General features: G+C 34.9%; 1 protein-coding gene across 8 annotated transcripts in view; it reads left to right on the forward strand.

Annotated features, from left to right (window-relative positions):
• Nucleotides 1-25,814, forward strand: part of LOC138700190 (ras guanyl-releasing protein 3-like) — a 615,134-nt gene that overhangs the window by 571,896 nt on the left and 17,424 nt on the right. For 6 of the 8 annotated variants that reach the window (XM_069826618.1, XM_069826616.1, XM_069826619.1 and 3 more), the window contains 5 exons: nt 6,484-6,561; nt 15,380-15,603; nt 22,754-22,892; nt 22,991-23,105; nt 23,669-24,204. In XM_069826618.1, coding sequence (XP_069682719.1) covers nt 6,484-6,561; nt 15,380-15,603; nt 22,754-22,892; nt 22,991-23,105; nt 23,669-24,204 — 1,092 coding nt within the window. Of the gene's footprint in view, nt 1-6,483; nt 6,562-15,379; nt 15,604-22,753; nt 22,893-22,990; nt 23,106-23,668; nt 24,219-24,308; nt 24,410-25,814 lie in introns of all 8 variants that reach the window. The other 2 variants (XR_011332295.1, XM_069826620.1) reach the window with 2 other exon arrangements.

Here is a 25,814-nt window from a genome sequence, read left to right on the forward strand (position 1 = left end):
TTGCTGCAGAAGATGGGGACTTTGAAAACCGGCTTTAATACAGATTTTTCAGGTGAGTAATAACGTGAATGTTCTTTAATGAATATATAATACATCCAGTACCATTGTTGTAAATAATTTAAATGCTTAAACCTTCATAAAATCTACGTTTATATTTAACATTCAGGAGGGCGCAACTCACTCAATTAAAAAAAAAAATATGACATATATTTATATGAACTTTTTTCATCAGAATGATGCCAGAAATCACATCCTAGAGTATTGCACAATCTTCGTGAATCACCCTGTATACTGTACCATAAATTAAAGTGCCGGTAGTGGAGTAAAGTGGATTGAAAGTATTCTGAAACAAGTTTTATCTGCAATCTTAATTTAAGTGTAGAGTGGACAGGTTAACTTTCGTGGACACTAACCACCGAATTCTGCTTTCCTCCAGTGGCACCTCCCCCGTAAACAAATAATTTTGGTTTCTTAACCTACAATCTCTTGTGACCCTGCTCTGCAGCTCTCTTATTTTTTGCTGTTACAGTATAGTCAACCTTTGTGTTTTAGTGGTTATCATGGCAGTCAAAATTCTCGGGAATGAATCCAACTATTAAGAGAGCTATATGTATTAAAGGAGCGATAAAAGTCCTAGCACGGTTTCCTTCGGAAAGATTTTCGTGTAGTAAATTTTTATTTTATTCCTGTGTTGGAGAACTTGAGGAAAAATTCACCGACCGGATGTTTCTCAGGTATGAAGTCTAGACAAACGACATTTAGAAGCAGCATAAATACATTTTATGTGATTCTTGGTTCATTGGTTGAGAAGACAAGAAGGGACAGAATCAGAAAGAATGATATTCGAACGCAACCAGTGGAAGTGAGTTAAATATATAGTGGATGAAATATACAAATATCAGAAATGGTGAAAAGGTCGTGTCATGAGAATACCACTTTGTAGATTTTCTAAGCTAGCATTATTTCATAAACCTAAGGAAGCAAGAAATTCTGGACTACCATGAATATGATGAAGCGACCAACATAGACAACAAATAGTTTTTAAATACTGGTATCCTAATATTAGCCTCGGAACAAGTTATGGCCTAAACCTTGGAATGGAAGAAGTTCCCAGACTTGCAGATAGATGTCTGTGGCAGACAAAATCTGATGCGACTGTAGCAGCCTTTGATGGACAAAGTAGAAAATAAAGACCAAGCACATTGATTAACTGTACCTAGTTTTTTTTTTAAGATGGGACATGACAGTCAAGCATCCGAGCTTGTAACTACAGCGCTATGTTACCAATATGAAGTACCAGACTGTCAGTTGATGGAAACTAGAAATTGACGTTAGATGGCTGATGTTAAAACATTAATTGACAATTGACACGAAAGTAAAAAAAAAAATACATAAACTGACAGAGAATGAAAGACTTTCACCACGTGGAAACTGTAAGTTTGGCAACTCAACCGTGTTACCATAGCAACAGGCTTATCACGCTATGTGACATTCAGTTGTTTTTTCGATCGCAATGCTAATGTCATGTTCCATCTTTAAAAAAAATAGGTATAGAGCAGTGGTCAGCAAAGATTATGTCATATAAAATGCACCCCGAAGTTCACAACAAAGGGGAAGGTAGGAGGGAAAGGATACTCAAACTGCTTAACATTGAATGAACAAGTGAAGGGAAGGAGATAATGCCTTACCCCTCCACCCTGCATGTGTTGTAAGGAGTTAACTTGCAAATAACGAAATGCCGACCACTGAACTAGAGTACAGTGAATCTTGAACTGAACAAACAAAAGATAGATTTATTTTTATAGTAAAATGCAGTGACATCTGTACCTGTACTGGTGCAGGCTATCAAGGGAACCATACAAAATCATGCCAAGAACACCTCTCAGCATAGTCAGCCATGAGTATGAACAGTAAAAGACAGATTAAATATAAAAAGAAAGAAATATCGTATTTACCCAAATATAATACGCTCTTGAATTTATTTATGCATGTCATATCTACAATATGACGCAAGATCACTTCTCTACCTTTGATAGATTGATAAAAAATAAATTCATTTAAAAAAATGGTCAAATATCAGTATTCCCTTCTAACACAAAGTAAAAAAAAAAAATATTTATTAAGGAATGTAGTTGAAAGGGAATGATATTGTAAACATGAGTTTCAACAATAAAATAAAAGAGAGAAAACATGAAAAAGTTAACAAGTTTATGAGTTATGAGGGAAATGCTTCACCACTGCACTGTAAACTGGCATCATTTTGAATTTTGAAAAAAAAATATATATATATATAGCCTTTTAAATCGTAAAAATATATATATTTTTTTCATATAACAGAAGGACAGTGTTTTACACATACTGTACCAATTTTCGTTATTGTACAAGATACAGTAATGGAAGGAAAAAATGTTGAATATTTTCAAAAATTTTACTGCTGTAAGCTATACCTAACCCCTTAATTAATATTCATAAAGGAAAGCTACTTGAAAAGGATTTGTTTTTTCACCCTGACTCTTATATCAAGGCCATTAGACCAGAAGACAATAAAATACAGTGTTTAGGAATACCAGTAACTTTCAATGATGAACTGAAATTTAATTCTGAAGAACTGATAGTTTCCCTTCAACAGGATCTTGAATTTTTAATATCAACACCTATGTTGCAGCCTGATCAAAAACTTAATATTGTTAATCAATATATCTGGTCCATGCTAATATACTCCCTGAAAATAGCTCCTTTACGTAAATTAGCTGTAATTCTTTTTAGAAGATATTTATAAGATTCTCCGTAATTCTGCTAAAGAAATGCTTTTCCTCCTGACTGATATTTCAATAGCATGCTGTATACTAGTAAACAGTTAAAAGGACTTCAGTTAATATGAGCTTCTTGGGAAGCTTTTCTTCAACATTGTAATATCTCTTATTGTTAATCAGAGCAAATAATCCACATGTCAGCACGAAGAGACAGTTAGATGTTGAATCAAATCGTCGTGTGATTCCCTCTGCCTTTCTTTTCCCGACAACTTTACTAAAGCTATAATTCGAAATTTCCGAGAAGAATTGCAGTGTCGCGAATATGAATAATGGAACAGCCTTTCAGGATGGGGAAAAGGTGTTGAGATGTACAGTAAAGTTCAGTCGCCAACAGTTGGATTACTAACGAAAAAGAGTTCTCGACTAGTGAATGGATATCTAGCCTGAAAATGATTGCAATTTAGCAACTGTTCGTTCCATTCCCGACAGGTCTCTTGACAGTATCCAGTATAGGCATGGCTGCCTGGAGATCGAAACTTTAGCACACATCTTGGGATTATGTGAACAGGGAATTGCTCTTGAAGAACTTTGGACATCATCTTATACCAGTGATGTCAAGGACACGGGCAAGGTTACGAAGTGTTGTCTTTCAGATTGAACTTTGCAAGTGCTCTGGTTTGAAGGAGCATCGCGGCATGTAAGAGAAACCTTCAGTCAGAGGTATACGTTGTACAAGGAATAGGTTACTACAGTACTGTAAAGTTAATACTAGTTTATAAATAGCCCTACTAGCATTATTTATTTAGGAAATATGTTTCGACAATCATATTAAATAATATTTTTTGAAGGTATACGCGACAATAATTATCAATAAAAATTATTTCACATTATAACACAAATAATAACAAATGTTACTATATTGCGAATGTCACTACCCATCCATGAATAAACACGAAGTAGACTATATCATGAATATCTTTTCAAAATTGTTATATATGACAAATTTTTTCAAAATAAAACTAATAATTCAAATCTCTTTTGTTTTTACACACATATACAAACATTTGGGTTTGTCATTATTTATGAAGATTTCAATCTTCTGAATTTTTGTGATGTTGTCTAGAAATAATTCTTCCACTGTCAGTTTTGCTGGAAACTATCCTCGTAATGGGCTCTGTGAGAATCTGTCAAACATGTCTTCGCCTAGTTTTGTTGAGATTCATTTGTGGGGGGGGGGGGGAACTGTACACAAATATTGACATTACTTCTGCTGTTAACTTACAAGTGTGATGAAATTTAAACAAATAAATAATAACTACTCTTAAAATTCTTAAAAACATAGCGGTATAACTTCTAGTTAGGTTTAGTAAAATTTTGGACTAACAGTTTCAGATGTTTTTATATATTAATCAATCATTTTCATCCTATCATCCTCCGCAACGTTCTTGTATTCATGAGAATTATATACATTGTAATATCACTGTACATTAAATTTCTTACAAATAATATGTTTTATCACACGTAAAGCAAGCAATTGTATGTTTTATACTACCGGTGTACTTACTATTCACTTCTGTTACTCCTCTGACAGCAAAAGAGGGGAAGAGTACAGGTGCACTCGAGCACAAGTGTTTACATGATGGACGATGTACTCATGGCGAGCTAATGCTGACATAACTGTCTTACACAATCCAACCAAAATTCCTGCCGCATTAATAAATTAGGGCTGGATAGTAGAAGAAGAAATCATCTGTCTACCTGAAAATGGGTCAACGAGGCGTGTGGACATTTTAGTGCACAATACTGGTACTAAACAGGGCATGATTGTGGACCCAACAATATGTTTTGAAGTAGGATGTCATCAGTCAGCTGAGATTCACCATAAGAAAAAGTTGATCTATGAGCCTACATTTAACTATTTCAAGCTGAAGTATTCTTTAATCCATTTCGTATAATCATATAAGGAACTATGCCAGCTTTTCTTTTTTCTTTTAAGAATTTGACAACATTTTGCTCTTCCTACATCTCTTAGGAATGACATTGTGATAACTGTATTAAAAAGGTCCTGTCAAATCATAATCAATAACAATATGTCTCATTAATGCAATTGTAATTTTTCATGGCCTTTTCTTCGTTTTTTTTTTTATTCACTTACGTTTCTTCTGTAAGTCGGAAGAAAAAATAAAAATTTATTTATTACATAGTCTTAGTATATTTAAAGGAATATAATATAAATTACGTTTATTAAATACATGTTACAAGATATATGCCAAAATTTTAAATGGAAGATTAAAACAAGAAAGTGAATTGTTCCTTTCAGAAAGTCAGAATGGGTTCAGAAAGGGCAGATCTTGCTTGGATGCTGCCTTCTCGATAAAATTGTTAATTGAAAAAAGACTAGAGTTTAATTTAGAAACGCATTTAGCCTTTATTGATTATATCAAAGCTTTTGATATGATCAAAAGACCTAAATTAATGGAAATTTTGCAAAAAATAAATATAACAAATATCCTGCTTCAAAACATTTGCAATATTTACACTAACAATAAAATAAATATAAAATTTAATAATTTTACTTCTAACTATAGATCCATAAATCAAGGAGTACGACAAGGTTGCCCATTGTCACCAAGTCTCTTCAATATATAGTATACATGGATGAAATAATACGCCTTTGGTGTGAGGAGTACAAATTAGTAATTCAAATTTCAAGTTCCATGAGACTAAACACAGTTCTTTTCGCGGACGACCAAGTATTAGTTGCAAACTCCGAAGACAATTTATAGATGGGTATATTTAAACTAAATAAAATCATAGAAGAACATGGCATGAAGATTTCACCAGAAAAAAACCAAAATAATAGCATTTGAAGGTACAAACTCAATCTGAAGCAAAACTGTTGTTGAAAATGTGATTTTAAAACAGATAAATTCCTTTTCATACTTAGGATGTAATATATCATACGAAGGAGAGAATGATGCAAGCAGAAAAATTAACAAATTTTTACAAATATTAGGACTGCTAAACCATACCCTAAAACCAAGTTTAGTACAGAAACATTCCAGAATAAAGCTATATAAAACCCTTGCACTACCAACTCTCCTCTATAGAAGCGAAATTTGGGTTCTGAAACAGAGATATCAGCAGATTAAGAGCAGCTGAAATGAAATATCTGTGACGAACTGCAGGATATACACTTCTGGACCAGAAGAGGAACGAGGATATACTGCAGGAACTCAACATGTAACCATTAGAAGAAAAAATTACAGAATACAGAAATAGATGGCTTGAACACATTTCTCGTATGGAAGCTTGCCGGACACCCCAAGAAATGCTAAAATATCACCCTCAAGGACGACGACGACCTGGACAGCCACAGAAACGTCTATTGGATCCTGTATAGCTGGAATCGAAACAGGCCAACAATGGCCTAATTTCGTGCCTGGAATATGATGATGACGTTTACACATTTATATTTTGTTGAGAGAATACTGAGTCTATAAGGGCTTCCTTTGTTGGGGGGCAGTTTGTAAGTACAAATTTACAAATGTTATGACAAGTTTCTTTGTAAGAACTATATTATGTATAAATAAATTGCATTTAGTAATTTCAGAATTATGATTTTCTCAATACACAATGAAATTTGTTTTATTATGTATTGTATAGGATATTTCAATTTTCACAGATCCAAGTAATGTGAGTTAACTAACACAAATACTTTGTTTTTCAGTTGTCACTTGACCTTTCCTACACTGATGATGAAATTTATGAATTGTCATTGGCCCGGGAACCTCGAAATTCTTCTTCCGTAAGTTGAAAGAAAAAATAAAAATTTATTTATTACATAGTCTTACTATATTTAAAGGAATATAATATAAATTACGTACTACAAAATATAGATTTAAATTGACTGGTAACTCTAACATAGTGGCATTTATGATAAAATCTCACTCTAACATTTTGGAGTGAATTCTGTTCACAACTGTTCTTTATTTATTGTTAGTATGGTAGTAGTATTAAATTGGTAAAATTGCAAACAGCTCCTGGAGAAGGAGAGGTAAGTCAAATAAATCAGAAACCTTAAGTTCTGTGAAAGATTAGTACCTACTCCAAACAGGGACAAGGGACATGAACACTATATTAGTGATAAGACTGCTAATGTATAATTAATTTTATATACGATTAGCTGCTGATAGACTTGCGTTATTATGCATTCTTTTTATGCATATTTTCAAATACATGTGCATCAACTCGATGCTCATTATTTGTTCCTTGGAGGGGAGACGTTTCATCCATCATTTTCAGCTAACTCTGTAAGTACAGTACCTAGCAGAGGCGGACGCAAGGGGGGGTGGATTAAGGGGATATATCCCCTCCCGAAATTTTTAGAAAAATACGAAACAAGAAACAAAAATAATATTGATTTTAATTCGTGAATGTACATAGGAATTAGAGGGTTTTCCACGTAAATTCTCTTTGCTAAAATGTTAAATAAATGTATCTTTGCATTGAAAGAAATCCCTATATCTGGGATTTTTCTTGTCTCTGCTTCGCAACTCTGATCCACTACCCACTGGAGAGTAGCACTGTTCTCTGACACTTACTACAAGGGATCCAACGCAAGAGGACTAATAATATAACTCGTTATGAGTGACTAAGTGGCCAGGATCCGGCAGAATAAGCACCATCTTAAATCACAAAGTGATTATTTTTCGCATATCATGATATGCACCTCTGCACATGTATGGACATTGTGCCATTGTCATACATCTCTATGACGCAGTGCATGAGGGTAGGCCACTAGAGGGAACCCAAGAAGTGGAACTTAAACTGAGAGGATTCGATCCGACATCGGAATGGGAATCCAGTGTGGCTCAGTGGATGAAGTGTCAGCACGTAGAGCTGAAAACCCGGGTTCAAATCCCGGTGTCGGAGAGAATTTTTCTCTGTTCCACTCTTCCATCATCATATGATGACACAGAATTTCTGCATTGAAATATTACCATATGTACTTCGGTACATCGTAATATAAGCCATACAGAAACCAACATTTTTGGTGTTTATGATTGTAGCTAGCCATGTTTTTAGCCTGTCACATGGTTTAGCCAGTCTACTACAGTCAGAACAGATGGACCTTAAGACATGCATTGAACTATGTGAGAATCTAGAAAGAGAACTGGAAGATTTTCGTTTAAATTTTCAGCCAGTGAACCTAGAGGCAAAAAGTTTTGCTGAACTTACTGGAATTACGCTGGAAATTCTAAGAACTGCAGAGAGACAAACACAACATTCTAACTTCAAGACAGAGAGTCCTGAAGAGTATTTTAGGCTTTCAATTCTCCTTCCCTTCTTAGACTATTTCATTAGTCAGCTCAAGGACAGGTTTTTAAATCATAAGGGAATCCTAAAGTCCATACAAACTTTGTTGCCTAAAAACATAGTGCGAGCATCAGATGAAGATTTAGAAACTGCTGTTGAGGCTGTAGTAAATCAGTGGCCCAATGATGTTGATGCATCACCGGAGTCTTTCTTCGATGAATTGAAGATGTGGAGAAGAAATTTCCTTGAACAGAAAAATCTTTACCTAATGCCTACTGATTTTATATCATCTTTGAACAGGTGCAATAAAATTATTTTTCCCTGCACTCACAAGGCGCTAAAACTTTTCTGCACGTTGCCTGTAACTACAGCAACACCAGAACAGTCGTTCTCAACTTTGCGGTATTTGAAGACTTACTTGAGGAGCAGACAGAATAAATGGACTGGCCTTGATGTATATACATAAAAATGTAGAAGTAAAAGCTCATGAAGTACTGGATGAAATGTCTAAGAAGCCTCGTCACCTTCTTCTGTAAATATCACTCTGTCACTGTTTTTGTATTGCAGTCATTGTAAATATTAAAATTTAAAAATTGTGGTTTATTTAACAACGCTCGCAATTGCCGAGGTTATATCAGCGTCACTGGTGTGCCAGAATTTTTTCCTGCAGGGCTTCTTTTAGATGCCAATAAATTTACTGATATGAGGCCTGTCACATTTAAGCACACTTAAATGCCATCGAACTGTGCTGGGATAGAACCCGCAACTTCGAGCACAGAAGGCTATACCGACTACGCTACTCAGGCCAACTTGTAAATGTTTGCGACTCAGAAACAAATTGTGAGTATATAAACTTATTTCTCATTACTCCATTTTTACTATCTCCTCAAATCCCTCCCTGAAAAAAAATCCTGCGTCCGCCCCTGGTACCTAGCATAGGGGATTTAGGGGGATGGGGGCTAAGCCCTCTCCAAACTTATCTTTTTTTAGAACCACTGTTAGGTCGCCAACTGCTCGATGCAATGTCCAAAAAAAGTGTTACATTAGAATCTCTTATAACTTTTGAACAAATAAACGTATCGAAACGAAAAGTATACCACCATGTAGACAAAGGAGTCCCATAATCGTTAATTTGCACATGAAATCGTTTGAACTCTCCTAGGCCAGCGAGATGCATGGGGCAAAACATGCCTCAAAAATGCATTCTATCAGCTATTTTATGTGCATAACTCAATGAGATCTGATTTGATCCGAACATTTGAGGTGTTGATTGATCGAGCATAACAAGATCGACAAATAAATGTAAAAAATATAATAAGATAAGTAGTAGTAAATTGGATCATCAACTTTCAAAAAGTAGTTGTGAAAGTATGTGAACTTTAAAATACCTTGAAATTCAATAACTACCGTATGTAAAAGTGGAGTCGAGCACATCAGGAGAAAAGGTCATCCTAAGACGAATCAAACAAGCCCAAGACCTCTTTCCCAAGCTAGAGAGCAAGCGGGCGAGAGTTTATATAGCATGTTGTGTTCCCTCTCCCACGCGCCCTGACTACGCATTGAACCAACCAGCTATGACGCTAGTAAAGTTGTGCAGAAGGGGTGTTTTGTGACTACCACTCTACAGATTCTACGGACAGAGTACCGGTATAAGAATTATTTCTTCAGTTTAAATTTCAAACATTAGAACAGTTGAGTTTGGCCAGAATTGTTGAGTGAGCCTGTGTCAATGAATGTTGTGTTTGATTTAATGGGATATTACCTATGTGATATGAATTATGGTTAATTAATCCACTTCCTTTTGATCATTGTGAGTACTAAAATATGAATGAAATAAATTGTTAATATATGATGAATTAGTACTATGCAAATCTTAGTTAGGCTATCCGTGCATTTTCTTTTAAAGCACTTCATGCCCTTGCTGCAGCAAAATGAGGGTCGAAAAAAAAACGCAATTAGGTCAGCTGACTGCAAAATGGTGGACAATTAATATTGGCTGCTATTACTACAGTAATAAATTTAACCTTAAAAGAACCGAACATGTTAAATAGTTTCGACTTCAATGATAATGACATGGGATTATTATTACTAGACGATTTTAAGAATAATAAACGTTGCAAAAGATCAAAACACGCATTCCGCCATGATGGATCTTGCAGCAAACTCGTAAAGTGGTGTTTTGATTTGCTGCACGGTTTCTGCAGCACTGCTGCAGTGACGGTGAAGCAAATATAATAAAAGAACGGTCTTACTGCAGCGCTTTATGTCTTGCTTAAAAAAAACGCACGGTATTTTATTACTTTATTTTATTTTCAGTAGGCCTGTTATAATATTCTATTTTTTTAAAATTGGTACCGTACTTTTAAGATAAAATGTAAAACAGACTTTCTTCAATAGGTTTCAAAACCACAACCTAAAGACAAAAAAGTAACACTATTTTTACATCTGTCAAATCTGGTTTCAGAAACTGGAAAAGAATTAAAGAAAAACTTAGAACACGAAAAAAGTAAGAGCCACTCAGCATGCATAAAAAATATGTAATGCATGAATCTAGTAAGGAGAGGGGAAGAATCACGTCTACGATTTCGAGTACACGTAATAAAAAATGGAGAAAAATATAGAGCATATACCGGTATATATACATTCATATACAGTATGAGACCTCGCCGTTCTCACTGAATAATAAAGACTATATGTAGTCAACATGTAGAATCGGGTCTCAGCATAACTCAGATGAAAAGAGCACTCAGCGCGCAAAGCTGAGAGGTCCTAGTTCCAGCATCTGGAATCGGGAATCGAACCCAACATTCTGTGATGAAATTTTTGTGTGTATTTATGCATGTCATATCTACAATATGATGCAAGATCACTTCTCTACCTTTGATAGATTGTCTCATAAAAAATAAATTCCTAAAAAATGGTCAAATATCAATATTTTCTTCTAACACAAAATAAAAGAAAATTATTTATTAAGGAATGTAGTTGAAAGAGCATGATATTGTAAATAAAGAGAGAGAACATGAAAAAGTTAACAAGTTTATGAGTTATGAGGGAAACGCTTCATCACTGCACAGTGAACTGCCAACATTTTGAATCTTGAAAAAAAAAATAGGCATATATAAATAATGTTTTTTAATCATAAAAGTATTTTTTTCATATAGCAGAAGGACAGTATTTTACACATACCAATTTTCATTATTGTACAAGATACAGTATTGGAGGAAAAAAATCTTGAATATTTCCAAAAATTTTACTGTTGTAAGCTGTACCTAACCCCTTAATATACCTAGTTTGGAAACAAACTTTTTTGCAAATATCTGACATATCATTGGAAAGTTTGTAATGACAATCAACACGAATTGGACTGTTTTTACAAATAATTTTGAACACTGTGATGTCGACATCATGTTCACATCTGGAAAAATCAATTGCTTCCACTTTCGTCCTGGAACAAGTGAACTTTGGTTCAGAGAAATTCTTCACTAGACCAGATGTATAGTCCATGGACTTGAAATTCTGATGGTTTTGAATGACATGGAATGCAAAAGTACCTTCTTGCAATGTAACTGCCATGTTATTATTGTGTTTGGACAAAACTTAGAACAATGACTTTGACTGATGACAATTCTTTGGTATAATGAGTAGAAGGTAGTATGGTCATCAATTGAACACTCCAAAAAGTAGTCTTTCCATAACTTATCACCTACAACACATTTATGTTTTTTACCTTCCTGATCTGACATTTTTCATGTTACACACACAGAGGTTACAACACTTTAACGTGCAAATTAGCTACCATTGGCTATCTACGAAACATGCTTATGCTGCAACAAACAATTCCATTTCCGAATTTAAAACTTTTTATTTAAATGAGAATTAAGAATGAAGCAATACAGTCAGTGGTCAAATTGGAAATAAATTACTACCGGTATGCACTTGTCTTGCAATACAGGTATTTAAGGGATTTCCTTAAATAAAAAATTGCTTCCGCGTGTGAATTAAATAATGTATTATACAGAATGTCCCATTTATCTTCACCACTCATAATAACTTTATACTTAAGCCACAAATGAAAAATTGTTTCATACCGTACAAAAGTGTAACAACTGAAAGGGGTTAATACTAATGTAGACGCAACCTTGTAATGTTATTTATTAATGAGATACGAGTACTAACATTGTTTTTTAAATGACACTATGTATTTACTCTTCCATATTTCATTTAAGCTCGTTAAGACCTTTTCAAAAATGTATCACAGTGGGTTATCAACAGAACGTTAATTAATGGAATGTTATTTAATTTCTTGATGACATGGTTCCTGTGCATAGTACGTACAAAGGAAGTAGTTTAACTTTAAGTTGGTGTAAATAATATGTGGTAGGCCTACATTGCAGATACCCAGGACCATGTAAACTTAGAGAATGATGACACTATTGGTTAGCATAATCGATTGTGTGATCAGCTTCACTAAATAACAGTCAATTTAAAATCTTTACTGCTGGCATGCGTTTTGGAATCTTATTTTACTTTCGGTATGCCCAATTCGACCACTGAATACAGTGTATGCATTGAAAAATGTAGAAAAACTACAAGCACGATTTTCTCACCACCTAGTGGAGGAAAAAATGTACATATTAACTTTTAACAATTTTGTCTGTGACCAATTCTATATTACAGTGTCTTAAAAATACAGAGTGATTCACAAGGATTTACCGTCCTTTACGGAGCTTATTTCTGAAGACATTTTGAGCAAAAAATGTCATATAAACATAGTTCCTATTCTCAATAGTTTCAGAGTTACACTAATTTAAAGTTGTTTGTAAAATACGTTCTTTCTTTAGTTTGGAGGTAAGAGAATAATACAAATAGAGAATGAACTATTCAGAAGTATCATTTCTTTAATTGCCAAGTATTATGAAGCTAAAAATGTTCTGTAAACTCCTTAGTTGCTTCATACAGACATCTTTATCTATTTTTAACTAGAAAATTACATTATGTTTACGCACTTATCACAACAATTATTACAAATCATACCACTTCCACTGACTTAATTATTTTTAGTTCAATTTTGCATCCTAATTTACAGTTTTGGAGAGTTTACAACACATTTTAAAAAATGTCGCCATCCACTTGAGTACACTTGGCCCCACGCTTGTGAAAGGCACTCATCACGCTATGTAACTGCATACAGCTATCTTTGATTTCCGTAGCGCTCACGCTGGCTGCTGATTGCACGCTGACCAAGATCACGTGTTCACAGCAATGCGTCTCAATAACGAAACGTAACTCTGTAAATATCGAGAATAGGACCCATGTTTATATGACATTTTTTGCTCAGAATGTCTTCGGAAATAAGGTCCATAAAGGACGGTAAATCCTCGTGAATCGCCCTGTATAACCTATGGTATAAATAACTATTAATGCTCTGATATTAACGACTTAAGAATAATAAAATAAAGTCATGTTTGAAAATAGGGACAATTTGGAAAGTTTATTAAAAACCGGTGACAGATTTTAGTCAGGGACAAAAGTATGAATTTGGGGACTGTCCTCGGGAAACGGGGACATCTGGTAATCTTACTCTAAATTATGCATCAAACGATATTAGCTACATTCTCCTCCCTTCCCCCCCCCCCCCCCCCAGCTGGCACTGTATCTATCAGGTGGTCGTTTGGTTCTGTTTGATGTTCTCAAGACTTTATTATCGGGCATTTCGTTATTTAATTCTGGCAATTAAGTTTTATCTTCCTCTAGGTAGTTGATCTACTCTGGTTTGAGGTGACTTAGCTGCCATCTGATCCACTTTAGTTTCAGATAACTCAACTTACACACTTGGGGGACTAGAGTTATGAATGGCAATCCTCTAGTTCATTTTCTTTTGGTACATTTGAAAACATCCCCTCATTTGTCCTTTCCTGTATAAATTTTTGGTTCATTTCGGAATGATGTGTGTGATTATAAACTCCTCGGGGTGCAAGATATTGAATATTGATATTAACTTCACGCCCATCCCTTAGCTGTACAATTCGACTAGCTTTAATTAAATCTACTTCTACCAATGGATTGTACCGGTACGGTACTTTTTTTGTCTCGCGAATCTCTTCAGGAAAACTTTACCAGGAGAGTTTAACTATGTATGCGTTGAAATTTCATTAGACGAATGGTTTTTGTGTCGGAACATTCTTTCATGGAGTGATTAGTTCATTGCAGTGCATAGAAGAGAGTGTATGCAGTGTAAAGCATCAGGAAGTATTGTTTCCCCACTGTCCTATATTGAGACCTTTTGTTCTTAAAGACATCAGTACAGTTTCCTATATAATGCCATTGTAGCGCTCCACTTGACCATTTCCTTGAGGATTATATGGTCTAGAACAGTTAATAGCTATCCTTCTGGAGTGAAGAAAATCTTTTACGTCTTAAGACATAAAAGAACTTGATCTGAATGAACATATGATGACAATCCAAAACTAGAAAACAATTGGCCTGATTCTCTTATTAATGTTCTGGACATTATGTCAGAGCAGAGTATAGTAAAAGGAAATCGAGAAAACTCATCTATTGTTGAAATATACGTATCTGTTTTTCGTTTCTGAAGGAATTGGGCCATCAAAATAAATAACTCATTCTTTCGAATGGTGCAGCAACTTTGATGAGTATTCAGCACATAGTTGATAACGAGAATTAATTTAACGTATATCTTCAAGAGAATATGGTAGGTTGTGATTTCGTGCCCGTGAGTCATTCTCGTAACATCTGGATGACATAGATCATTATGAAGTTGAAGTAATCTCTCGTGAATGCAAGAAATTCTGGATAAAGCAGCAACTGATACATTCTCTCTCCCAGGTCGATATAAAAGTCGTATTTATAATGCAATAATTCTAATCTGCATTGCAGTATAATATATATATATATTTTTTTTTTCTTTTTTTTTATTGTTCCTCTGTTTTCCTCCCCGACCATAAAAGAGACAGATTTTTGGTTAGTGAGTAAAACGAAGGGTCTACTTATTAGATAATGTCGCCATTTTCTTAGAGTCTCTACAATAGCATTTGCTTCTTTCTCCACAGAAGAATGTCGTCGTTCTGTTTCCAAGGTGTGGGGAAAAAAATGTAACACGTTTCATTTCTTTCATCAAAGTAGCAGCAATAACGAAATCAGAAACTCCAAACATTAAGTTCTTCTATTTGGAGGAGAAGAATTAAATCATAAAATGGGTGATCAGTTGAAAAATATGGAGATAGACCTACTTGATTACAAAAATCCGTTTGTGATACATCTCTAATCTTTTGTTCTTATTGTTACAGCCACAGTGTTCACCTACTCAGTCTGTCCTTTTCGCGGAATGGGCATCCAGTCCATGTCCTCCGCCTGATCCACAGACAATAGAAAAGCACGTAAACGCTATGGTAGAAGCCGTTTTCAAAAATTATGACAATGATCGAGATGGATACATTTCCCATGAAGAATTTGATGCTGTCGCAGGAAACTTTCCTTTCATAGCCTCCTTCTGTGTACTAGATGCTGATCAGTAAGTACGTAATCTTAATGTTATTATCTACACTTCTACACCCTAATGCTTCAGTTGGAAGCTTAAGCTTTGATTTTTTCCATAGCTTATGAAATGTATGACACACTGCTTTTAGAAATTTGCAAATTTTATCTTAAGGTGAAAAGAATGAATAGGGAAAGACATCCTACTCATTAGGGCCCTTAAAAATTGCTAAATACATTTGATTCATAGTATGTATAGTACAGTAGTATAGCATTTATTAGTTGTCATTATAGCAAAAGCTAATGACATTGTCAAATTACAAGTGTGAAATTATCGTACTAAAGTGAAAAATATTCTATTACACCACTAAAGATAAAACAAAATGATCCCAAATACTCCTTAGAATTTACAATTGAGAGTTAAGATAATAAAAAATAGGTTAATATTTAGATGAAAATTGTAACACATTGATCCCAAATATTATTTGATACGCTGTGTTTATATACAATAAAACAAGAATTAACTTAACAATTTATGAGAATTTCCTAATATATTACAAAAATAATAATAAAACTCAGAGAAAGAAACCTAAAAACTCTCTACAGCTTGATTTTCTAACTCAAAATATTCTTGCACAGAATAGAATCATCATCATCCATAGCGCTACAGCCCTGATCGGGCCTCGACTGCCTTAAGAATTCTTCTCCATCGGTCTCGATCTTTAGCCACCGTCCACCAGTTCTTCACTCCAAGCCTCTTAATGTCGTCCATAACACAGTCCATCCATCGTAGCTTTGGCCTTCCAACTCTTCTTCCTCCAGCAATCCCATATTCCATAACCTTCCTAGGTATTTCACATTCATCCATTCTCTTAACATGCCCTGCCCATCTCAGACGAGCAATCTTAATGGATGTTATTATATCGGGAGACTCATAAAGCTGGTATAACTCATTATTATATCTTATTCTCCAAGTTTCACCATCCCTTACAGGTCCAAAAATCCTTCGCAATATCTTCCTCTCAAATGCGGCCAATCTAAATTTATCCCTTTCACTAAGAGGCCATGTCTCTGATGCATAGGTCAACACTGGTTTTATTAGGGTCTTATATAGTCTACATTTTGTGCCACGAGATAGCAATCTTGATTTAACTTGTTTTTGCAGCCCATAATAACACCTATTGGCACTTTGTATTCTTCTACTTATTTCCTCTGAGATATCATTGTTACTATTAACTAGTGATCCAAGATATACAAAGCTCTGGACTGTCTCAAATTTGGCATCATCAATCTCAATGTACTTAGAAGCAGTGGCGGCTCGTGATAAAATATTATGTGTGTTCACAATTTTGTAGTTCCAAAATCGAAGAGAATTTGAAATTGTACGTTTAGTCTAATATGAAATGTCATGATTCCAATGTTTCACTATCGAAAAAAACCGTATATAAATTCAAAACGACATATAATAATAATAATAATAGTAATAGTAATAGTAATAATAATAATAATAATAATAATAATAAGAGTAATAATAATAATAATAATAATAATAATAATAAGAGTAATAATAATGAAACTCAGTCTTTATATTTCCAATTTTTCCTGGTAAGCCAGTTTACCCAGTTCTTTACTGTTCCAAATTTCATTGAACAGAGTTCATTGTTTACGTTTGTTAATAATGAATACATACCACAGTCCCGTTATTTACAAACGCGTGTGTTCAGTAATATATTTTGATTCACAACACACTGATACACTATAGCCTATACCAGTACTGTAATCTCATTCGCATAGATTGATTGCTATAAATACATGCCAGTAAATATTAGTCTTAAATATTATACACTACCATACAGATACTTAAATTCATACCACCACCACAGTCAGCCAGCACGTGTTTAAAAGTGAAAGTATGCTATTATGCCGACACTGAAGTATAGTAATTCACAAACTACACTCTCGTAGCAGCACTGTACACGTAAGTAAACGTTCCTACAGTCAGATGCTGACATCTACAGGCTTTTAAATTTCCTCCTCGAGATATAGCACGCGAACGATAGGCACCGATGCACCTGACATCTGTAGGATAGATACTCATCATGTTCACTTAACGCTTTGTGCTCTTGACGAGTCATAAGCGGCCAGCTAAAGACAATTTTCTCCCGCGCATGCGTGAAATTCCTGTAACCATCTCGAAAAGAGCACGGCTTGTACGTGAACGGATGTTGCCAAGTTTACATAAGAAGTTTATGCAAGATGCGGGAAGTTTAAAATACTCGATTCTGATATTATACATCCCCACTACGTCAATACGGTATCAAATAATAAAACTAGTCGTGCATTAATGGAAACAAGGTGTTCACGTGCTCTTGTGCTCTTATTGACGCACCGCCACTGCTTAGAAGTTTTATTATTATTTTCGTTTTTGTTATTGATTACCATGTATTTTGTTTTGTTCCCATTAATTTTTAATCCCATGTTCCCAGCTGCATCTCTTAGATTTCTGAAGGTTTTTATTAGATCTCTTTCTGACCTCGCTATTATGTCAATATCATCCGCAAAGGCTAATATTTGGACAGACTTATAAAAAGATGGTACCTCTTGTTTGTATTTTTGCTTCCCGCACTATCTTTTCTAATGATATATTAAAGAATAGACTTGCAAGAGAATCACCTTGTCTGAGCCCATCCTTGGTAGTAAACTTATCAGAGAGGTCCGTTTGTATTTTCACACAACATTGACTATTTTCCATGGTGGCCTTCACTAATCTTATGAGCTTATGGGGAAATCCAAGTTCTTCCATAGCATTATAGAGTCCAGCTCTATTCACACTGTCATAAGCAGCACAGAATAGAATGGTTTTCTAAAAAGATACGTTTTCACTTTTACTTTGAATATGTCTAGTGACACTTCCTGTGCTTCTTGTGGTAATATGTTGAACATCCTACAGCCCAGGATATAAGGACTACTTTTAACTTTGGTTAGTCTGCAATATGGTATGTCCAGTTTTTCTTTATTACGAGTATTATACTCATGTTTATCCATCCTACTGGTGAACCCATAAAGATTTTTTTTATGTAAAGAAGGAGTTCCAGAATATATTCATTAACAACTGTTAAGATGGACTCCTGTATGAACAGTGGTTTACCATGTGATTTGCTTGGTACCATACTTCTGTGATAATTCTTATTGTTTTCTTCTGAATCAGTAGGACTTCAATAAGTTTATTACACCAGGATTCCATACTTTAATATGCTATGAAAAAAAAGCAAAATAAACATTTACACAACGAGAGTTAAGAGAGAAAGTATAAAATCACAACAAAGAATGGCAGAGGATTAATATGTACGGTATCTACTGCTAAGAAAAAGAATCACAACTTAACTGAAAGTAAGAGAGATTACTCCATTTTGAATCTTGCGTACACCACTTTTAACACTTGAATATAATTAATTGATGAACTAGTGGACTTACTCGTATTAAATATGCGTGAAGCACTGAAACAGCTGTAAGCCGGACAGATATTTCATACTTAACACGAGTAAGTCCACTAGTTCATCAATTAATTAAGAGAGATTAAATTAATAAGTGATGTAAATGATAAAAAAATGGAAAGAAATAGTTATACAGGGTGTTTCCGGGCTAGTGTTACAAACTTTAAGGGATCATACGGAAGGGCATATGTATCAATTTGAGATAAGGAACACTGGTCCGGTAATTACCGAGTCGAAAGTTACAAGCAAAAATAGTTATGTGGAAATGAAATAATTTTATTCCTCTGTTTAATGTTAAACTGTTTACTGTTAACATCCCAACATATTGATTGAACATGTTAATGCTAATTTCATATAACACTTTGTCCACACTGTTAAACATGTTAAGCTGTACTTTCTTTGCGCAGTCAACCATAAACAGTCTATGAGATTTTAATGTAGATAGTGTCTTGTTTTCAAACCTTGGACAATGGACCCAGATGAAGATGATTTGGCTTTTGTAATTGCCTCTATTGCTTGTTATAAGGCATTGAAAAGGAAGAAATGAGAATGTGGATGCGGCAATATCTTAGTAAAAGACACAGTGCAGAAGACATTCTAAACGAGTTTAAAGTTAAGATCGGTTTGGATTCAAAAACTTTCTGAGAATGTCACAACACGATTTTAATAATGTAGTGCTGCAAAAAATATTTCCTGTCATATCAAAGGAAGACATATAATTAAGAGCAGCCATTTCACCTCATTTAAAAAAAAATTACAACGTGATTGGGGTTGACTGTCATAAAGGCTACGACATGATAAATGTTAAAGGAGCAGCTAATATCGTGTGATTCTTTCCGAAGTTTTACGAATGTCACCAAATATCGACCATTACTGACGTCAACATAGCATTAACGTTTAGCGTACCACGAGGATGCGAAAACTCTCTATTGTATTCTCGAGAACAGTTAGATAATAATAATAATTTCAGTTCTCTAAAACAGTCGGCCTTCTTTGGTTTGTCTCTGTATTATTTTGCAGCCACATCTCACAAACAAGGCTTTTCTATCAGTGCATTAATCAATTTTATTCTAACGGTATTTTCTTTCGTCCACTCCAGTACTTCAAACAACTTACAGCCAACACCAAGGATCGTATAAAAATTATCAAGAAGTGATCCAAGTTATGCGCCACAAAATCGAAAGTTAGTTGCTATGGAAACTATACAAACTTTGCCGAATTGTACCGACACTGCACGAGCAAGTGAATTGACTTGACATGTTTTCCATTGCTGTTGGAAAACATGCCAACATGTTAAAAGTGTTAACTTCAACATACTCAGTTAACATGTTAAGTCAAATGAGACTTGAAATGTCTATATACATGTTAAATTCAACATGTTATATTTAACATGTTGCTGTTAAATGTTTATTAGTGGAGACGAGCCTTTACACACACTGTATTCATCTGACGTTATTTACATTATCTACTTACAGTAGCCTATTCCACTCAGTGCGCTGTCTGAGGGGTGGGGACAGGAAACTACACTAAACCAATGCATATAGCGTAATGTGTAACGGACATGGTCAGTCCTGATATGCATGTCTGTAGACAGCAGTGTATCTGTACAAGTTGCAGTGTCCAGTCGATCAATCCTAGTGAAATGGAGGAGTATACGAGAGCGGAATATGCAGACCTGATTTTCGAATATGGATGAGTCAATGGGAACAGTAGACAAGCTCACAGATTGTATCGGTCCAAGTAACCACGTAGGAGACATCCGGCTCACACCATCTTTCCACGACTATTCCAAAGGTTAAGGGAAGGAGGGCACGTGGTGCTAAATTACAATTTCATTTCCACACAACTATTTCTTATAACTTTCGACTCGGTCATTTCTGGACCATTGTTCCTTGTCCCAAATTGATACATGTGCCCTTCGCCATCATCCCTGAAATTTGTAACACCAGCTCAGAAGTAGATGAAATGAGACCAAGGAGTGAAGAATCATAAAACATTCTGTATTCTGTATTTAATTACCAATGGAAAAAGTCCATTCTAAATCTCTCTTCAAGAAATTGATGGTGCGCATGACTCACCCGGCATCCAGCATTACAGATGATTCTATCAATGACTGATGTACTCATTTGTCAGAGCAAGATAACGAGTGGCGAAGTGAAGGTGTAAACACTGGGTAGGCCGAAAAAATCTGCTTATCTTGTATTTTTTGTACAGTAGATGTTTCTCGGCTCTTCTATCAAAATTTTTTTGTGACACAGACCCCACAAGAAGATGATGACCACTCATTTTCACCCCAAAACAGAATACAGATATAACAATATGTCTACTTATTTGTCTCAGAGCACCCTGTTAGCTAAGAATATTTCTTATACCATGAAAATTGAAATAATTAGAATGTAATGGAATGTTGTTGTTTAGTCATCTGTCCGAAGACAGGTCTGAATCTCACAAGTGATACCAAGAAGGCACCACTTATGAGGCAACTAGGCCAGGAGATAATGAGGTAGGGTGTCCAGTTCCTTTCCCCCTTCCATTGCATACATCGCCAAATAGCTACATATTATACTAGTCAGACTTCAGATGCAAGCAATAATTGTTCTTTATCTGACACATATCGTCAAGTGAGATGTACTGCCCAATAATAGATGTACATATCAGCCAGAACCTCAATCAGAGGTAGGTAATGTTAAGAGGTATATTTCTTAAAAATTGATCGAAACTGAAATCGTTCAGTTCTGATACTACATGCCTCATTTATTAAATTCTACTGTAGGTATTATAGGCGTACTATATTTTATATATTTTATAGACTGAACTTCGAGCAGATGCACCCTGTATTTATTATTTTCATAGACTGTTAGAAGATATGGATGTAATACAGGATGATCCATTTGGATATGGATAAAATAAAAACACTGTAAAACATTTACTGCCGAACTTTATTTGTTGAAATTTTGTGCATATACTACTGAAAGATGGGAGATTCCTCAGAGCTCAACATGACCCCCATTGCACACCCTGCACAAGTTATAATGGTGATGCAATTCAGCCCATGTCCATTGTAATATAAGAGGGGTGATTTGTCGAAAAGCTTGAGTAATTTTTACTCTCAGCTCATCAATGTTCATGGGTTTCTGTGAATAGACAATGTCTTCATGAAAACCCCACACAAAGAAGTTAGGAGGGATTAGATCTGGGGAGTTTGGGGGCCAAGCCTAGAGATGGCTGCTTCTCGTACTGGGTTTTGTCTGCGACCTCCTGCATGTTTTTTTTTTTTTTTTTTTTTTTACACGGAACCTGTTTCTACAAATGTTCCATACCACAACATTATGGATTCATATTTAGGTACATTACGCACACAATACTCATGTCGAACTCTTTTAACACTCTCAAATTTAGCATACCAAAGAACACATTGCGCCTGCTGTTGATTTGTAGTAGCCATTTTAATCATCTACGATTTTCATTTGTCCTTTCAGGTTATGTATTGTTGATTGTCATATATGGTAACTCCCATATTTTAATCATAATATAACCAGCAAGGAATTTTTCCTACTATCATAATACCGTACCTTAATAATAATAATAATAATAATAATAATAATAATAATAATAATAATAATAATAATAATAAATTAATATTATCCACACTCAAACGGATCAGACTGTATTTTTACGTGTTTATCTTTTCAGTGATGGAATGATAAGTCAAGAGGAAATGAAGAAATACTTCATTCATGCTAACTGCCATGCTTTAAAGAGCGGCTTTAAACACGAATTCCACGAAACCACTTACTTTAAGCCTACGTTCTGTGTACACTGTGCTGGACTGGTATGTAAAATGTCTAAGTACTTTGCATACTGTTTCATAATGTAATTCTTTAGTGTCCATATTTAATAAAATACCGCATATATTTTCTTTTTATCTAGTTGTGGGGGCTCATCAGACAAGGATACAAATGTAGAGACTGTGGAATCAATGCTCATAAACACTGCAAAGATTTAGTAGTGATGGAATGTCGAATCAAGAGTAATCCTGCTCCAGGTAAGTAAACATCTACGTTCCATTATCATTAATATTTGTCCTCGTCATTATCATTAATATTTGTCCTCGTCATCATAATCTTCATCATGATTAGGCCTATCACCTACTGCTGCCACTGCCACCAGCTTCAAATCCAACAAAAATATTACTTCTTGGTTCCGATCTATTAAATCCTTCTGGCACATGGGTATGTGTGTGTGTAAATGGCTTTGGACTGAAAAAGTTAAGCTTAATTTGTTCGTGATCTATCCATGAACTTCTTGGAAGATCTATATACGTACTGTATCTATCTGCATCGTATTCACATGTTAATTTTGATTGTTTCCTTATATTTCCTTACTTGATTTATTTGCTTGTTTATTTGTTTTTACCCAATTGCCTATATACCAAATATACGTGAATACTCTGCGCATATTTTTTCCGGAATGTAGTAAAGAAAATCTGGGGTGCGAGCATTTTTTTTTCTCTTCTAAAATTACGGTGCACAGATTATTTGATGGTGTGGAGTATTTGCGTATATACGATATTTTACTTCCTTATTTAATAATTTTCATTTTCTGCAGGTGAACCTAGCAGCCATGCAGTTACATCAAGACGGAAATTCCGGCGCAAGAAAAAATCAAGTGCATCGGAATCTGAATCTTCCCCTCCTAGTCCAAAATACTCCACAACTTCTTGTTCGACTATCGGTGATTCTGAATCTTATCAGCAGGCCGCATCAGGGGCAGAACAATCTGATAGTGGGGGAGGCTCGTTGCCACCAAGTCCAAAACCTACAGTTATGTGGGCTGGACCTAGGAGAAAGATCAGTGACTCTCTTTTAGTGCCCTCACGTGGTCGAACAACCTCCCGTCTGAGGGCACAGCACAGTTGTCCAGAAAGTTCATGTGGTCACACCTGCAGGGCACAGGATAATCAAACACACACCCACCCACCTCCACTCCTTCATTCCTCCTCTACAGTGTACTATCCACCACTGGCCCACCAATCATCAGTGACATCTGCTCCAACAACAGCGCCATCTACGAGCCACATGAGCTGTCACTGTCACAGCGAACAAGTGGAGCTGCTGAACCAAAAGCTCGCAGCAGCTGAGGAGGTAGTACGCACGTGGTAAATGTTGTGTTGTTGTAACTAACATGTAGAAATGTGCATAACGTCTGGCTATAAAAACATGTATTAATTGTGATATATTTTTAATAGATGGAAACGTACAGTCATGTTACAGCTTGTGCAATGTAACTGCTTCTACAAAAGATGCTTTGGAAGCATACAGAAGAAATTCCATCAAATCTTCTGGACATGTAATCACCAAATTATATAAATATTTTTATATATCAATTTTTTCAACACTTTTAATTTTTCAAATTGCCATGACAGCAATGCACTACTTTGTTGTTGCTTTACTGACGAACAGATTGCTGAATCACCAACTAAAGAGTGTGGTATTGGTATGGAGTACCAATAATGAATGTCATAAGCACCAGCAATTTATCCATGCACTTGCACTAATTTGTTTGTTTCACTTATTGTCCTAAGTGTCAATTTAATGAATGGATCACATTCTGCAGAAAGAAACCACCCAATCCCCAGAGTTAAAATAACCTGACCCCATTTATAATTTGTATAGTAACTTATGTTCAATTTTTCGTAAATACATTCTAAACATCACTTAACAGGTCAGCTCATTATTGTGTTACTAATTGCATTCATGTTAGCGATTTATTTTCTTCAAATATCACTTAAAAGACATAAATGAAATTGTATATCACATACTGGTACCAGTACCTAAAAATAAAAACATAAACTTCCATTTTCTGCATTGCACACAAAATGAATTTTTATAACCTGATCCCATTTATAATTTGTATAGTAACTTATATTCAATTAATTTTGCAGAAATTCACAAAAAAATAGTATACTGGAATTGTTTCTTATATTAATTACGATTTAAGAAAATAAATACGGTATTTAAAATTGATAGAAATATTAAAAGATTACCTACTTCACAAATACTCGATTGTATTTTGGAAAGGAATTTCTACCTTTTCGAGCAGTACATATTATGGCCTCAACAAGTTATAGTGTCCTAACAACTATTTTAAATACTAATCCTGTTAAAGATAGACCTGTTGTTTTTAAATTATTTGTCGAGAGAAAGAAATAAGAGATTCAGAGAGCACATTTGTGACTTTAATCTTACTTACTTACTTACAAATGGCTTTTAAGGAACCCGAAGGTTCATTGCCGTCCTCACATAAGCCCGCCATCGGTCCCTAATCTAAGAAAGGTAAAAGTTTTACAAAAAAAAAAAAATACTGTTTCCTTCTCTATTCCAATGATGAAGAGGGTCAACTTTACGGAATAATTAGTACATATACCTTAAAGTCCAAATGTTTTTGGCTGAATACAGAAATTAAATTTCTTTCATTTTCTATTTCCAGGATGGCTATCAAAAAGGAGTGCGTTATATGGCAGTAAACATTTTTAATAGCCTCCCTGTGGATATAAAAAATCAAACTCAAAACAAGTATTAATTAATTAATATTAATCTTTACGTAGATTCAAAACATAAGATTATTTAGGGTCAAATTGAAGAAGTATGGTACCTAATTTCTCATGCCTTCTATTCTGTAAGTGAATTTATGATATTCAACAATGCTTCATGAATATTTCTGTGTTGTATTAAGTATTGATACTAAACCTTCG

Source organism: Periplaneta americana, chromosome 5 (genome assembly GCF_040183065.1).
Source record: "Periplaneta americana isolate PAMFEO1 chromosome 5, P.americana_PAMFEO1_priV1, whole genome shotgun sequence".
Lineage (NCBI taxonomy): Eukaryota > Metazoa > Arthropoda > Insecta > Blattodea > Blattidae > Periplaneta > Periplaneta americana.